The 18,948-nt window shown below is 37.5% G+C and overlaps 1 protein-coding gene across 1 annotated transcript in view; it reads left to right on the top strand.

Moving 5' to 3' along the window:
* The window catches only part of nrg3b (neuregulin 3b), a 271,247-nt gene that overhangs the window by 211,166 nt on the left and 41,133 nt on the right, over nt 1-18,948 (top strand). The window contains exon 3 of the mRNA XM_028030068.1: nt 11,494-11,567. Coding sequence (XP_027885869.1) covers nt 11,494-11,567 — 74 coding nt within the window. The remainder of the gene's footprint in view (nt 1-11,493; nt 11,568-18,948) is intronic.

The raw sequence follows: 18,948 nt of genomic DNA, 5'->3' as shown, positions 1-18,948 counted from the left end.
TATTTTATTTATCTAGTTAGTTCAGATGACATTTAATAGTGAAATTGTCTGTGTAGATTTTCTTTATTGATGAATGGAAGGGCTGCTGCAGGGTTGTTTACTGTCTTAGCTGATGAAAATCAAATGATCCCTGCAGCGAACTGGGGATGTCGCAGTAGCAATTACAACAGCGTAGAGCCAGAGAAAATACTGTAAAGGCTATTCAAACATTAATGTAAAAATTACTCAAGACTAGCTGGGGTTAAAAAGAAACAAGGGCAATGTAACCCTACATGATGCTATTTCTTCTGCCCTTATCTTTACATGCTCATTAGTTGAAACCTATTGCGTCTCTAATTTGCAGTGGTTGTGTTTGCATGTGCATTATACAAAATAACGTTTTTTGATACTGTTAGAATAATTATCTAAGTTCATTTACTTTTCATATTATTCTTTTTATATTATTATTCTCATATTATTATTCTTTTTATATTTACTTAAACGTTTCTTTCTTTTGTAGTATATTATTATTTTGTTTGATGTTACTTGATTCTTTTTCTTATGTGAAATACTATTAACCATTTGTAGATGTTTGCCTGGAGGCTAGAGACTTTGCACATTCCTGTGGTATCAGCTTCCATCTGTGGTTGATTAGTTGTGGTCAGTCACATGCCCTTGTAAGGGCATGTCCACAGGCGGTACAAGAATGTAAAGACGGTTGGTCAATTCTCTGTGTGAAGAAGCCCAACCTCCTTTTTCTATACAATAAAGAGAAATGCAGAGAAAGATCTAGCAGAGTTGATCCAAGACAGTGTTTTACAGCGATTTGTCGCGTCTCGGATCTTCCCTCATTTTCTGCAGAAAAGACAAAGACAATCGACTGGTTTGAATCCTTGCTAGATAGGAATTAAAATAAACCTATCAGATACGTTTATTATATCCATCACACAATCTAGCTCTGTATATAATCACATGGGCCTCCCTGTGTCATTTTTTGTTACCAGCAAATGAAATAAATTATAAATGGTAAGGTTAGTCCACAAAATAATTGATGGTTGACTCTAAATTCAACTACTAAGTCCACTTACCAACTTTTTATTAGAAAAAAAGACATGGAGCTCCGATTTGACACCTCAGATTTGACCCTTCACCTTCAAGACCCGTATTCTTTAGGTTCCTTCAAATTGAGCTTATCAAACCATGTGCCATGTAACCCATGGACACCTGTGAATAGTTCTCAAAGCAAATGAATAATTATATTTTGGCTAAATTATGAATTCATAAGTCTTAGGATAATTGGATTTAGTTTTAATTATTGATTGATGAATGTCAACTCTAAAAGTAAATGCTATCTTATTGAATATTACACCCTCATGTTTTAAGTATTTAATGTGAAAACAACCTGTTATGAGATGTAATTTGGATACAATGATAGCTTGTTGACATTGTTGGTACTAGAAGAGATTTCTCCCATTCTAACAATATAATTTAGAAAATAGCTCTGTCGTGACCTCGTGATGCAGAAATTGTCTCATGCTTCTTTAATACATGATAAAAACTGCTTAATGAGAAAGCCCAGAACTCATCCTTTTCATCGATTCCTAGATTTTGAGACTGAATGATTCATGACAAATTATGAAGCTAATTGATGAGTAGCGAATACAAAACCGAAAAATAACTAATATTTTTTGGTATTTCCAATTACATTACATTACATTACAGACGTCCTCTGGCAACTAAAACCAATTTTTATCTTTTTGGACATTCATTTTGTTGTCTAGATTTAAATTTAAAGTTTTAAACTGAGACATATTTTTGATGAATGTATATCATTTGTGTATGTAAACAGCTGACTTGTGCTAGGCATCCTTCAAATTAGTTTAATAAATCATGTCTCAACTGGGCTCTCCTATTTACTGTGCTGCACAAGACTGATAGGGAGCTGTAGTATTTGTGCAGGAGATGCACTTTTTGTTAGTAAAAGCTATTTCCCTTACATAGCATATTCTTTAACTTTAAAACAATCAGCCAGCATTGTAAGCAATTCATACAATCTATTACCTCGTCAATAACACATTCAGAGAGAGGGCTAAATGATAAAAGGGAAGCAGAGACAGCTGTAAAAGCATACACACATTTGTTTGTGCACATGATGGGTTGTGGATGTGTTCTCTGGTATTTCCAATTATTAAAAAAATTATATTTAACTGAATTAAATTTTTATGGTATAAAAAAGTGAACATTTTAGTGATTCATATTGACCTTCCCAGTGGTTCAAATTAGGCTGCAGTGCAGAGGAAATCCATTCTAAATCAGCCCCGGCTCTTAGCCTTCTCCTATACTGTATTCATGCACTAGCATGAATTACTGACTGTAGCAGGTGGCGTTTCTCAAAAACGAGCAAATTAGAATAATACAACATTCACCAAAAACCTCTGTGAGTAAAATCCAAATGATTTATTTTAATATTTGGTTATTAACATAATCCCATATTGCACCTGTGCTTCTGTACATATGCATATCTTCATTTTATTATAACTGACTTGTAGGTCAAGCTATGGAAATGAGGGGTAACTCCCATTTCAATGATACTTCACCACACGACTGGTGCCAGTTGGTGTGCCTTTTAAAACATGGCAGTGAGTCTAAAGATTTGGTTGTGGGTGTGCCAAAAGTGTGGCAAGGTGCCCCGATGCCAGATAATGACTGTCTTCAATAGTGAGACTGAAGAAAGTCACTTTATAAAATTTAAACAATTAGGAAGAAACTGGCTTGTTTTGAAATTATCTATCTTTCACTGGTAATTCTTGTTACTGTCAGCATCAAAGTCACAGTACTCTGATTCAATGAAGCACCAGGGTTTCCTGACATGAAATTTCAGGAAACCCTGGAATTTCATGCCTAATGTGTACATATTTGATTTCAATGTCATTCTCTGACCTTAAAAGCCATAAAAGCTGATTTTTCCATATTTCTAAGCTGTTTTTCAAAACACATGGTTGTGAAAAAGAAAAAGCCGTTCAGGCTCCCTCTTTTAATGTTATTGCTTGTATATCTGTATAAAGCAATATTTTAGGCTTTTTGCCCCAAATTTGAAAAGGAGAAACCTACAATGGTTTACATAAAAGTAGTCATGAATAGTTTATAATTGGGTTATAAATCAGGATGTTTGTGTCATTATTACATTTTACAAAAGCGATGGTCAGGATTACAGTTCTCGGTTGTTGGATTGAGGGAGTCAGCTGTGTACACAGGGGCTGAATTCCTGGAAGGTTTAGATGTGCTTCTGCTTCAACACACATAATTCAAATGATCATCTCCATAGCCTGTCATTGAGTTTGTCTAGAGACTTGTTGATGATGCAATGATTTAAGTTAAGCATGGAAACATCTGAAATATGAAACAACATCAGCCCCTGATGACCAGAACTTAATTTCATGAATTAAATTAAAAATCAAAGATTAGGAAATATTTTATTTTAAATTTGGTCTTTATATTCTGGTGAAAGAGTGAACGAAATGTACAAAAACAATAAAAAAAAACATCCAAAACTAGATACAAAAAAAAAGACAATATAGAACTCTGTAGCAGTTAGAGAATATTTTTGTAATATTTTAGTAATAGACTAATGGAGTCACATATACATGTAATCCATTTACCAGTGGCCCATCGTGAGTCAAAGCACTAAAGATGTGAGATGCTTCATCTGCTTCCAGGAGGACATTGGTGACCTCAACACATTTAAGAGGTTTTAATGTAACCAGGATGCTCTGAATCAGCGCTGACTTTAGCATCATCAGCAGCTAACAGTTAGCCAGCTGCAATGCTCTCACAGAGCTTACAACGTTTTTGTATATTGTCTCACCATGTCTCTTACAAAACCAACTTGATGACAAGTCAGCCAAGAGCTTCGCTTGGCTTTGTTTAAAATTCAAACTAGTTACTCTGAGAACAGCTGGTAGGTGTTTTTTTTTTTTTTTCAGAATTCAGAAATTAAGAGACAAAAAAAATGAACAGCTGTTTCCAAAACCCTTGTGTGTTCAGGTTAAATCTAATGTAAGGGTAAGGACACACAGAGCAGTCAAAAAAAACACATTATTCCAAATCTAGAAATATATACTTTTTGTAATATTAATACCTTTTGTACATCCAGAAATATATGCAAAACACTGAGTCAGTCAAGTGCTCAGCCCTTTCACTGAGCTACGGTAAAGCAGCTTCCCCTTGCCTTACTAACTAAAGCATATGGGGATACTTTACAGCTAATTTGCATGTGTGTTAGAAGGTAAATGAAGGTTTGGGTGACACCATCACATTGCCTTCCCATGTCTCCTCTTTGTGCTTCTTTTTCCTCCCCTTGTAGTCAAGCTATCCTCCATTTTCCTCCGCACTAATTAACTGGCAGGATGGTGATTTGTCATGAGACACAGCTGCCCACCCCTCCATCACCCTCCAGACTCAGAGGTGTGTTTTCTCTGTGATTGGAACATGTGTTAAAAGCAGGAAGCAGTAACAAACAGTCCTTGAACAGTAGGAGGGGAAACGCACGACAGGATATAAACTGGCACATGAGAAAAAGCTGTCATATATGTGCCGCAATCCACACAAACATCTGGGTTCACTACAAGATATTTTCCCTCCACAACCCGTTTAGAAACACACATGCGCATAAATACGAGATCTGGCTCTCCCGTCACCCTCTGTAGAGAGACAAACCAAACATGTGCGCCTCAAAGCATGTCGTTTATCTTGTATTGTTTATTGCCCATTCAGGCATTCAGCGCTGTGTTCATGCAAACTCATTTTGCAAAGCATTTTTAGCATCTCATTGAGCAACAACTGAGCTTATTTCACAGTGGCACAAAAGTGGGGTATTGGAAAGGCGGGTCGGTTGGGGGGGAAATCAGGACGTAGACAAACAGAAAGCAACCCCAGACGTAAACAGATCGCCAGACAGGCATCCTGCCTTTGGGTTTGTGATTTAGAATACTAACAAGGCATCTGTGCTCACACCAAGGGAGACAAGGTGTGATGTAGAGCAGAGCCGAGGAACAACGAGGGAGGGCTAGCTTATCCTTGAAATCTGACTGTCTGTCTTAAGTGCCTCCCCTGAATTTTTTGTGGCACGTCATTACCATTTGTGGGATTTTTTCCCCCTCTTTTTATACTGACTCAGAATAAAGGAGGAGTGCTTATGACTTAATCCAAGATTTGATTTTTAGATAAAACCCTACAGATTCTCAAAGTTTACATGTGGTTGCTGAGAATATGAGAGATTTCTCATCTCTCCCACCAGGGCTCCCATATGTTATCCCATGCAAAGTAGTTTAGCATGTGATTATTAATCCAATTCCTCTGCTGTCATTTGGACTAGTGCTTCAAACAGCTTGTGGCAAATTTCAAGTCACATTAAAATGCTCAATCAGATTTAAGAGTCTCCAATTACCATCTCCATGGTGATTAGAGCTCATTTTAAGACGAATGCTCTTCACATAATTACCAAAGAGATGGCTTTTGCATATTTTTCCAATAAAATGTTATTCAGTGTTCATTCTGAGAAGCAGAATGATCACAGATAAAAACCCATGTGAAGCTTTTCAGGACGAAAAATTATTGTGCTTTTAGGAGTATTTAGAATGAATCAAGAAGACAGTTGATTTTCAATTAGTTTCAGACCTTTGTCCTTGCTCAAAAATAAATTATTTTAAGATTAGTTACTTTATAATAAATCAATCATTCTGTGAAAGTCTGTGCAAAAAAGTATGTAGGAGTCAAATCCACAATCTATGAACACTTCCACTTTTTTTCTTTGTTTTTATAATTTTCCTATTAACTAGTTAAGATAAATCAACACAGTACTGGAGTACAAAAAATAGAAATAATAAACTTACATTTTCAAATGATCTAACATTATTTTCTTGTTTTCACATGTAACTCTTTCAATTGGAACGACTTTTAAACCAGTGCTATTTATAGCAACGTAACAAATTGCTCCTATTTAAATTTAAAAAATAGAGAATCCTCCCATAATCTATTGTTTTAATAACACTGAACCTATTGATAGGAAGGCTTTTTTAATTTAGCTGTAGATAAATGATTTATTGATAGTCAGATACACATTATCAAAAACAATGCATCTACTATTTTAAAGTGCATGTATCATATGTGTATTATGTCAGTAATAAACATAGTAATAAACTCAATACCAGGCCTAGTTTTTTTTACTTCTAAAATATCTACTGTATTCCTGTCATAAGCTTTAATGACTACAAAACAATGCCTGTTGTATTCCTGTCATAAATTTCTATAACTTTTAATCAGCCTTTATAACCTTGAGCAGGCAGGGTTGGGTGGGGTGGCCATTAATCAGCATCTCTCTTCATATTTCTGTCTTTCCATTTCTTCCCATTTCTAAATTTGCTTTTACCAAGACAAATAAACTAAGGTGCAAAGGTTAAGCAGGCTCTGGGTCAGTTCTGCTCTCAACCAATTTATACCCTTATTTCAGACCTTTGTGTTGCCGTACGAAGGAAGATGGTAGCAATAAATCATTAGGAACTGTAGGATCACTGGAAGCTGTACCTATTCCTGAGGTTTAACTGTAACTAGATTTTTTTTCAGAAGCAAAAGCAGCTTAGAGTTAATTAATTGTGTGAATTATGCTGACAGTATTCTGTGAAAAACTTGTGATCTTGCACTTTTACTCTAACACTGGGTTTAACAATTGGGAAACTGGATGCAGAGTGTTAGCCTTCTAGCTTTGTCACAAGGATGAGTCTCCGATGTCTTCTCCATTCCAATGCAGTGAACGTTCGAATCTTTGCTGCTCAGTATTCACAAAAATGTGTCGATTTTTTTATACATCTTAGACAAATAGCTTCTGCAGTAATGCTAAAGTTTCTACCATGTGTATTTATGTGTATTAAAGTATATCTGTTGTTTCAACTATTAAAATAAGCAATAATAAGCAGTTTTAGATATAAAGTGGTGTAAAGTACTTGTAGTTTTCATCTGTTCAATGGAGGTTCCCCATAAAGGAGCCTGTTGTTAATATGAGGGCTGGAAAGCATTACAGTGGAGAAACAGCTAGTTTACCTGTAACAGTAGGCTGTTTCTCTGCCATTATTAGCACATTTAGCAGTGTGTACACAAGCCTGATTTACAGTGCTGAGACCTTCCTCCTGACTGGTTGTTTCTGAGTGGGAGCAAATCATGTCTGCAGGTGTCTGTAGGACCACAGGGAGAACCCAGAAGAACTTGATTCTTTCACAGATGATCGTTTTTTGTTTTTTTTTTAAATACTGTCATGGCATAGTTTTGACAATTGTGTAAAGAAACATATTGTTTATGAAAGTTATATAGTGCATATTTTCTGAGATCATTATCAAACCCTATATCTGATCCCCATTCGGGCTCGTTGACTTTCATAAAATATAACAGATTATGATATTTTTTATGATGATGATTTAAAAGAATATTTAAATTATTAGAAAATTACTATGACCAGTATGTATTCATTTAAAGCTTAACTCTATTCTGTTTTCTAACCACATGTCCTTACATAAGACTTTTGGAATCTAAAAACAATTCTCTTGGATGCACACACTGAAACATGGTTGGCATGAAATGTTCCATAGATGGAAAATATACAAGTATAAAATTATACGAACACAAAAAATTGTGTAGCGGCAAACTGGCAAAACGTGAATACACGGAGGTACAAATTGGGGACATTTTTGAAAGACAGCTCAGGAAACTCTGCACTGGTTTTGCATTAGTAATTTTCAGGCTTATTAAGCAGAGAAAGTCTGACTGCATGAGAGAAACAATGACAGGAGAGAATCAAGTCTTTATCCCCTGTTGGTTCCCTGAGCATAAAACTATGAAGGATTTTGTGTATTTGGCTGATTACTGAAGAAATGAACTGACACAAAAGGTTTGAGGTTTAAGAAATTGAGGCGTTAATTCTAGAATATTTTTCACGCATAATTTAAAAAGTAATGGGCCTGGCATTTGAAAGTTCAGTTATGGATTTACACTGCCATATGAAGAGGTTGTTTCAGTGCAGGGGCGCCTTATAGTGGGGAAAAGTTAGGACAATTCTAAGGGAAAGGGCCCTCCACAATTTATTTATTTATTTTTTGTTCATAGAAATAAAAAAAAAATTGAGGCCCTTTCAATTACAAAATTAATCATATCGTGTTTTCTAAGATGGTTTTTATCAGTAAAAATGTTATGTTCCTACTCCCAGACCAAAAAACACACATCCATATTTGCCGTGAACACCCCCCTGGATCTTCATGAAATGGTTCGTTCCTGCTTGGCACACTTGACTAGAAGACAAGAATGACTGTGGTGATTATTATGCTGCTAAGAAAAATGATAAAATCAGGTTTTAAAAAAAACAGAGATAGGGAGAGAGAAAAAGGGAAGAGTGTGAATTTGTAACCCAGTTTTTCACCGAGAGGTGGGTAGACTGCGCGAGATTATCAACCTTTTAGCATAGTTAGCTTAGCTATGGACTACTGTTTGCCTCCTTTTCACTAGCATTTAATGAATTAAGGAAAATAAATACCAAGATATTCATGTATTTAACTTGTCCCTTGTACCTTTTACCACACATAACAACAGATGAGTCAATCAGCAGCAGCTCTAACCCACATCTCTGCTGACCAGCCTCTCCTAAGTGAAATTAAAGCTGGAGTATGTAACCTTTATAGAAAAAAAAAAAAAAACATCACATATTTGTTAAAACTGTCATTATGTTGTGACAGTATAACATGAGAGATAATTTGTGAAAAATCTATTTCCTCCGCTTTCTCCCAGTGCTCTCTAGAAATAACCAGTCAGTGGCAGGAGAATTTTAGTGCTGTCAATCACAATCTCATGTGGCTGCTCATTCTACTCCCCATTCTCCTCTCCTCTTAAATATTGTGCTAGTATCGGTATTGAACCAAAGAAAGCAAGTTGCAAGCCTTTAAAATTGTGATGCTTTTTTTGGGTCAAAAAGACTCAAAAAATTGTAACAGCAGCTGCGCAGGGGGGGCCCAATCAAATATTTTGTTAGGGGACCCAAGATTCCTGTCATCGCCCCTGTTTCAGTGTTTCGCAAACTGCCAAGATGGGGGTTTTCCCTGCACAAAGGGCACCAGAACTTCAAAGCTCTTTTTTAAGTTCCTCCATTAAGACAGTCTACTTGTAATTCTACAGAACATCTAGTTGCTATTTACAAGTGGCTCCTGTTAGACAACAAGCTAATGTCAAGGTTAAGCAAACGTTAACATGACAATTTTGCAACCAGACTTACATCTCAAGTGTTTTCTTGTTTTTTTTTTTCAAATAAAAATGTTGGGGTATCCTGTAGGTGAATTTCTTATGTAAAATAGTCATATATAAAATAGTGTTAGTTGAATCATCCATTTTAAAGAATGTAATATTAGAAAAGTTGATATTACTTGGAGATATTTATTTAAACAAGGACGACTTTCTTTAAGTGTTGCTTTGAGAGGTCATAAAAGCTCTATCCCCTGCCAAGGCTGACTGCTTTTAACTCGAGATGCCAATTAAACTGAAAATAAACCATTTACAAGACACTGGGTTACAAAAGATTCAGCTTTTAAATATATTTCAGTTTCTCATTTTCTTCTTCTTTTTTTGTAAATTGCAGTTATTGTTTTAGGTTTAAACCCACTGAACGTTTGTCAACCGTGCGTGGCACTAATTTAGATTCCAGAACTACCTGTGTTTCCTAAAAGGAAGAGTGACATATTCAACAAACTAACAAGGAGCACACAGCAACATGTAGGGGAGGGGAAGAGTGATGTTACTATATGCTCCATACAGTGGATGAAAACTCCAGTCACTCAGTTATTGTGATAGAAATGCTGTGGCTTAGATATTATGTTTTAGTGCTTGTGGCTAATACAGACCAATCCATCCATCCAGTGTCTACACCTGCTTGTCCTTGAAGGGTCATGGGGGATGATCCTGCACAAAACCAAATGTGACAGTGAACAATGAAATGACCAATAGAAGCATATTTGGTGACCATGCCAGTGAAACTTAAGACTTTTTATTATTATTTTTGAATAAAATTTCTTATTGACTCACTCTAATATAATGTAATAATATTTTTTGTTGCATCTTTTTTAATATGACTTGACAATTTTGATCATTATCATGTAACACCACACATCATAATGCAAAGTGGAGACATTGTTTTACATGAGATCTTGGTAAAATCATAGTAAAGCATATTTATGCTCCTCATCATCTATATAGTTCTGCATGACAACAAAAAAAATTAAAAAAACAAACTGAGCTGAGACACTGAACAAATACAGCTTAAACTGCAGTCTGAGATGTACAAACAAAGAGTCACAATCATCTTACTGCAGTTTTCATGCAGAACCGATGACGTCTGCTGCTTATTTTATTATTTTCTGCTCTCTTTTTCTTTCTAGGTGTTGCTTTCTCTCTTAGTTAAACCTGTACTTTGCTCGTTGCTTTTGTGGTGCATCCCCCTGGTTGTGAGTTTTCCACATGAGTGGAACACTACAGACAGGTATCGATTGACAGCATGTGTAAAGTAAGCTGATGGCACTGACAAAAAATATATGTACTACCGTACTAATAAATGGATTGCTTATGTGCAAGAATTAGTTAAATGGACAGTCAGAAAGAAATCCCTTAATTGCCTTCACTAAGCTTTGAAACAGGATTTGCTTGCATTACGTCCACTGTGAAAGGCAACATAAAAATGCCTAAATCTCTTTAAGACATGAAGTATTCAGGATGATTATATCAAACATTATCTAAAGAAAGTAGCGTTAAGCTACGATTTTCTCATAAGTGTTTTGTTTAAGATTTGGAGACAGCATTGGAGGTAAAGCATCCAATTCTTTACAATCTGCAATTATTGCAGTTAAACAGCCTAACGAAATTACATATTTCACGATAGTTGCTATAGCAGTATAGTGTCTATGATAGTTGCAGGGAAATCTGTAGGCATCAACTGTGCTTTTATATTTACTTGGTGATGAAGGAAAATATTTGGAAGGAGATTGGACTGTGTTTATTTAAGTACTCCAGCTATGGCAGCCTGCCTTCAGCTGCAGATCTTATGGCGTCTGTATCATGCCAAGAACTTTTCAGCCTGTTTTCTTCCACCGGGACCTGGCATTCCTGTCTGGCATGTGCTATCAGTGAGGCTGCAGGCGCTCCCCAGTCCTGCGCAGCTCCTTTCCCCTTTCTCTCTTCCTTCCCATTCCGCCCTTATTCAACACCGTCTCTGTGTCTTTCCCCCTCTGCCATCTCAGCTCACAGCAAGCCATCTGCTTTGTACCGTTCATCCCTTCATCTGTCTAGGTTTCCCTCTTCTAAACTTGCCTCATTTCAAAGTCTCCTAAGATGATGTTTCCCTGCTGAGCTTTGGTGCTTGTTGGTTGAATTGTCTCAATTCGGATGTTAAGTCACACTGTGTGACTCTTTTCTTGCCTTCTTTTTGTCTCGTAGATGTAAGGAGGGCTACCATGGACTACGCTGTGACCAGTTTGTTCCCAAATCTGACGCCATCTTGTCTGATCCAAGTAAGCTCTTATGTTCTCTTATGTTTCTTTTTTATTTAGTTTTTTTGTATGGTGATATACAGTACCATAAAAATGTTATATTTTTGGACATATCTAACTGTTTCAAATTAATATTTGACAAAGATTGAAAACAAAACCTATCCATAGTGGTGTATGACCTTTTGTAAAAAAGGATCTCATGCCCTGAACTAAAGAAACTCAAGAACAGACGAGAAACAAACTTATTGACATATCCCTCTAAAAAGGACAACTAAGCAATTTTAAATGCATTGGGATTCCATCCAGTAAACAGTGTGAGCAAAACGTCAGGAGCACCTGACATTGTAAAATCACTCAGAGATTCATCCAGAACAACATCTGAAGCACTGCAGACATCAGCATTCTTGGTTAAGGTAAGCGTTTATGATTTGACAACAGAAAGCAAACTGGGCAGAAATTTAGGAGAGTTGAAGCAAAATCTGCATGTCCACTTCCAAACCTTCAGAATAAGGTTAGTTAAGTGTACAAAACTGCCATCCATTATGGATGTGTCACTCTTGGCAGTCATTGCTGCCAAGAGTGACACAAGCAGATATTAAGTTTATGGGGTGATTACTGAAGAGAATCATCTGTTTTCCATGCTAAGTTTGTGATGTATGAGGTTGAAAAAGAGTCAGTGAGCTGAATTCATGAATTCCACTTATTATACCAAAATACAGCTGGTCCATTTTGACATCATACCTTTAAGAGCTAATAGTCAAATGGCAACAAGTAACCTTTGGTAACTTCTTTTGTTAGCCTCTGTCTAAGCTACGCCCCAAAGAGGGTGTTCCCTAGTGTGTCATTTCCTCTAAGCAGAGCTCTCCTTTTCATGTCATTTCCTGTAGGTTTAACTTAGCACATAGCTATAAGAGATAGAAGGAAAACACAGAATTTATTTATTCTCAACAGTTTCCTCCATTGGGGTGATATAAACATCAACCCACAACAATTATTAAATATGTCCATGTGTGTTCTAAGCTATCTAGCGGACCGCTCCTTCCAGCTGTCACCTAGAATCTTGTAATCCTCCACACATCAGTACATTAACAGGAACGCCCCTCAGGATCTTGGTGTTGCCACAAGGAAGCATGCTGCGACGGTGCACTGCAGCAGCTTAAAGTGGGCCAGGACAGCCGGAGACTGCAACACGATCAGCAGAAAACACAGGAACTCCAGGGTGGTGCAGCTGTTGGAGATGGTAGCCTGGGCGGGCTGCTCCTCAGTCATCAGCAGCTTGTCAAACCACTTCAGCTTAAACTCAGCATAGTGCCACATGTCCAGCCTCAGGGTGGTCTTCATCAGCCATCTTCAGCAGGTCATCTCGAGAGTCGGTCACGCTGGTGAAGTTATTCACCTGGCAGGCAATCCTGATAAGGAAGGTGACCACAGCATCAGTGCATTGCTTCTCCATAGGTTTGCCGAGCATGGTCTCTGCTCCTGGCATGGACTGGCTGCGGCCAAACACCATGAATGCACCACCGGTTGCCATTTGGAACCTCTTGACGCCCTGTCTGGTCCGGGGCAGTTCCAGAGACAGTCCTCTCATCATGGTGCTGTCGCTGGTTCCCTCACAGGTCACAGCTTTGGAGCCGGAGACTGGCTGCTGGTTCTTGATCCTCTGCAGTCTCTATTAGAGACGTTAGAATGACCTGGATGAAATTCTTCGTAACCTCTATGCTCATCATCAACAGACCAGGTCTTCACCAGATCCAGACTGAACATCACCAACTCATTGGTCACTTGACTGGGCTTGATGACCCCCGGGGTGGCCTACTGGAGGCTCAGGTGTTCCCAAGTCATCTTCTACAGCGATCACATGAAGACTAAGATGAGGCAAACATGTAGCTACAGGGCAACTTCAGGATAATCAGACTTCCAAACAACTGGGTGGGGTTGGTGTGACTGGTTGCTCGGGACAGCAAGGAGTGTATAGTCCGCAGCCCCCCTGTTACAACTAAACTAATATATTCAAGAGTAAAATGATCAAACATCTCAAAAATATGAGATAAAATATGAAAAAAGAATACAACATTTCGGTCTAAATGTGATTCTAAACCAAGATTGTTTGAGCATTTTGAAAATATTGACTAATTTAGAAGTTACAATGGAGAAAAATGTATCAGCAGAATAAAATGAGCATAAACAATTCACAAAACTAGACAATATCTAGAACCTCTCCATACTAATTCATAATTTCTCCACTGGATGGCGTAGTGATGTCATCAGGTCACAGGGAGTCCTCCTCCTGTTGCTCCATCCAGTGTTTCGGTGGTGGAATTAACCAGTTAATTTATGGCTCCAATTATAATTTCTCTATTTTCCAAACAATTTGCCAGAAACACCTGAATTTTAATTCTAATTCATTTATGAAATTTAGTAGCCCATTTATCGCATATCATTTGGCCTGTAATGGGGCTTTTCTCCTTCTTCCCCTGAAGATATAATTAAATTATCAATTTGAAATCAATTTGGAACCTATGTTACTGTTTATAAGATAATTTGCTCAAAAACTAAAATATTTTGAGGTGTTTCACAAATTTTCCAAATCAGCTGCCTGGAATTCAAAATAAACTTTGAGATGTTTTAGATTTAAAGTTTTATCAGTAATGTTTTATCTCTATATTACTTTTCCACACACAGGCATGTTGCTTTGGATAGCTTTTTCCCCTAATAAAATAAATCAACATTTAAAAACTATTAAGACTACTTTATTATGGCACTGTACCGCAAGAAAACAAATGCAGAAGAATATTATGCCTTAAAAATATTATGACCTCAACTCAATTTGTAACCAATACTAATAAAATGTCAAATATGTACAGGCTAAAAAGTACAGATTTTAAACTCTTATATTTAATTCAGACTTTTTTCCTTTAAAATAGGTAATTGTCAGTTTCCTAGAGCAAAGTCTCTTTAAAATTTTAGAACAAGTACGACTTCACTAAGAAACACCATCCTGACAGACATTTTGAAACATTGTCGCAGCAGGAGCTATACTCTCAATGTTTGTGATATAAGAAAAACAAAGACAGAAAATACTTTGATCAAGTGGCACTGCTTGATAGATTGAAAGTTGCAATTTTCACACAGATGTTGAAATTTCAAACTCTAAAACTAGACATGGTGACAGAGAGGTTCTTAGAAGTTGGAAATCAGAGTGGGAAAGTCAGACATAGCAACCCCCTGTCACAAAATCTAATTTGGCCACCGTGTTTGTAGAATGCTGTGATAGTCACAGTTGGTAGAAAACAGTGCTATAGTACTATAATACTAAGTAATATAAAACCCCTACTTGTGTACATGATGATTCAGTGTTTGAGAATAAATTTGTATTAGCTTGCATTGCTAACAGTAGCGGTCTGATCAAATCAGTCACCTAGTCACTTGTATTTCAGCTTGGAAAACACTAATAATTTGGGTAAGCTGTTATTATTCTATTTTGATTCATTTACTTCTGAATTACTTATTAGATTTGATTAGTTGATTCATTCGTATTTACAAATAATATACACCAAAACATCTTGAGTACAACCAAGAGTAACCTACGTACCACCAGTGGTACTTGTGCCACAGTTTGACAGCCATGGTTCTTGGGCATCACATACTTCCAACAGTCTCCATGTCCTAGTGAAAGCTCTGCGGTGTAGTTAAGAAATACAGCAGACGTCAGATGTACGGAGGAGAAATCTTCGGGCCCTGTGCCGCTCCCACTGGGAGTGAACTTCACAAACTCACACTGTTTCAGGGAGTGACTTGGCTCCTTTACTCTGAGAGTGAGAGAGAAAACTTGAGTGCTATGGCTTTCTGCTTCCACTAAGCCCTTTGAGAGTCCATTAATGGGGTCACAAGCTATTGCCTCGAAGCATGTTTATACCCTCACATGACACAATTTTCACTCTGGGACTCATTTTATCTTCTATAGGAGTATGTCAATTCTCCTGTTTAACTGGCTTAGGGAGCTTGTACGTTCTATTAGCAAAAACTAAAGCTTAGTGGCTTTTGTGGACAAATACAGACACATATGGGCACAATTTATTTCGATGTACAATTATATGCTGCTTTCTTTTTTGCTGAAAAAAAGAAATTAAACAGTCTGTAAAAAAAAGTGGATGGAATATAAATACTTTTGCATATCATTTGAAATTGAATCTACATGTGGGAAATACAATATAACAGAAGCCGAGTCTCCCACACAACAGCAGTAACCAGGAGTTACAAAACTGCATTCGTACCGTAGCAGCAAATACTCTATTAGTGGTGTGCTGCAGCTGGATTGCTCTGATTCAGTAATTACCCACCTTTTCATCCAGTGGCCCCATAAAACAATGGGAACAGCTATTAGGAGGCCATCCACTGCATTTAGGAGGTGTGGTCAGCAACACAAATTGTCGCTTTTACACACACTGAAGTCCTAGATTATTTTTTAGCAACCTGTTATCTGCTAACAGGCACAGAAATTTCTGAGCATGTTTTGTTGTGTGTGTTTGTGCTTTAATTGCCGTGATTTATCACATGGCATGTTGTGAATAGTGAAACTATTCAGTCATTTCCATACAAATGTCTTGTTGTAGATTGAAAAACAAAAAGCGACTTATCATTTTAAAGTCTAAATAAACAGGGAGAATAATGATGCCTTCAAACACATGCCAATATTGCTGAACAGCTTTTGTTTATTTGATATTTATGTTTTAAAGCAAGCATGTTTGGATATTGGGATTGTTTGTCCATTCATTCACCATCTTGCTATATTGAAAATAATGCTGTTGATTGGCTGTATGCCCAAGAGTAGACATAAGACAGCTTCTCTGGTTAGTGTCTAGATGGTTTCCGCTGTGCATATTAACATACATTTGATGTTTGAACTGGATAGTTCATGAACCTTTCACAGGGGTCTCATGTATTCACTCATTTCAGTAATTTGTGGCTTGTTGCGGTCCCTAACCCTCACGAATCCCTATAGTTTCCAAATAATTGTTTTAGTCAAGTTGTCTGAACCAAATTCGTTCATCTTTGTACTTTATGGATTTTGCTTTGTACACTTGTTCACAGTCATGTTGGAACATGAACGGGCCATCCACAAGCTGTTCCCTAAAACTTGGAGGACTGAAATTGTCAAAAATGATTTTCCTATTCTGAAGCTTTAGATCCTGTTCTCTGGGACCAAAAGACTAGATCCCTCAGAAAGAGCCCCACTCCATAGTCCTCTCTGCACTAAAACCAAGACTCCTTCATTGGATTGTGAGAGAAAGAGAAAGAGACATGAGTCATCTCTCCAGAGAACACATCTGCCTCACAGTCTAGAGGTGGCGTTCTTTACACTTCTGCATTCCATGTACTGCATTGCACTTGTTAATGTAAGGCTCGACTCCAGCTACTCAGGAAACCCATTACATACCCCCTCTGTGCACTGCTCTAGAGCTAATGTGAAGGTCACATGAAATTTGGAGGTCTGCAGCTATTGACTCTGATTTTACCTCTACCACTTTGTGGCTGAGTTACTGTTGGTCTCAATCACTTCCTCTTTCTGATAATGCCAGTAACAGCTGACTGTGGAGTATGTATTTACCAGTAGCATCCTGGAAACTGACCCATTCTTTCACAAATATTTGTGAGAGCAGTATACATGCTAGATTATATAGACCTTTGGCAATCAAAATGATTAAAACACCTGAATTCAATAATTCAGAGCGGCGAGCAAGCAATTTATACAGTATCAGGTAGTTATTGTTACACCTTCGTCTTTCAAGAAACTGAGGGGATTACCCAAAAACTGGGCTCTGGTAACAAACACCAATTCATTTGGTGTGGATGGCAAAATTATGATTTAATTTGGTTTATTGATCTCCCATTTCTGTTCTTTTTTTATGCTCATTAATTGCGCCTTTGATTATTTTTGGTGTCAATTTTCTGTTGTAAGCTAAGAACATGTTCAGGTATGGAAGAGCAATATATTAATTACTGTCAGCCTTAAAATATATTAGAACTTACCTGTTATTTCCTAAACCTAAAATCTTCCCAGAATAGCAGGATTTACAGTGAATTCATTCCAACTGAGCTGTTTGCTGGAGTGTATAGTTTTCTCCAAACAAAATAATGTCCATATTTATGCACAGCAGCTTTCACCAAAAATCCAAAAGATAAACAGCAAAGATTTTAAAGAGCAATGAGGCCTATTTGGATCTATGTTGATAGAAACTGATCTAAAATTTACCCAGATTATGGAGGGTTTGGGGGATAATCCGGCTTTCTAAAGCCAAATCATGTAATGATATACACAGACATGCACGCACTAACAGCAAATACAAGTGGAAGAGGTCCCAGTGAAATTAATTTCATTGTGCTCATGTGTGTCTGTTTTTATATGTGCAAAGATTACTTTTTTTGTTTGTTGAAAAGGTGGAAATATACACAAATCATACCGAGGAGTGAGAAAAAAATTCTCTCTCCTTGCATCCGTTTCAGGTTTTTTGCTTTATTTTTTCTCTCTGAATCAATATATGAGCATCTCACAGACACAAATCTTTCCTTGCCCCTTATCCTGCTTTTGTATTGACTGGAAAAAGACTCAAAAGAGCAGTCTGGACCAGCTTTGTGGGCAATGGCACTCCGTCATTCTCACATCTTTGCAGGAGGGTGAAAAACAGAAACTGTTGTGCACATCACAGAAGCACAGGGACAAAAGGAAGAAGACACTCCCTACCCAAGACTAGAGGGCTTTGAATTCAGCTGAAAATGAGTTTGGAGGAGAGTACCAGGGTCTAACAAGTCGGTGCACAAGGAGGAAGTAGTGGGGGTCTTTAATTGTAGGAATTGCAGGGCAGGAAGACAGCAATTTAGTTTGTGCTTGGTAAACAACCTGAACAAATTTCTCTTTTAACTATGGGTAGGTTCGGAGTTTGCCACTGGTGAGGTGGCACCTTTGAGACTGCAGAGGAAGAACATCAGGGAGTTTTTAGCTTTACTTAGTAGAGAAGAAAATAACAATTTGAAGCATTTTTCTCCTGTAGATATTCAGCCTGGAGTAAGAATCCACAAAACACATTGAGTTCAGCTACACACATAGGCTTATCAATTACTTGCTCATCCAAAAGAGGATGGGGATTAAGAATTTGATTCACTCCTTTCATTGTCTCTCCACCTCCAGCTTGCTACTTCCTAATCGAGAAAAAAGCGCTTCACATAATGCACAGGTAGTCTCCAAGCTTGCTCTAGGCTCCCATGAGATGCCACAAATGATACCCCGGGGTGATTTGAGTTACCACTGCCATGTATTTCAGAGGCTGCACGTATCATGATTGGTGAATATCCTCAGTCAAGGCAGCGCCAGAGGAAGGGACGTGCATCAGCGTTGTAATGACAT

Source organism: Xiphophorus couchianus, chromosome 10, assembly GCF_001444195.1.
Source record: "Xiphophorus couchianus chromosome 10, X_couchianus-1.0, whole genome shotgun sequence".
In the NCBI taxonomy this organism is placed as follows: Eukaryota; Metazoa; Chordata; class Actinopteri; order Cyprinodontiformes; family Poeciliidae; genus Xiphophorus; species Xiphophorus couchianus.
This window is presented reverse-complemented; position numbering and strand designations above follow the sequence as displayed.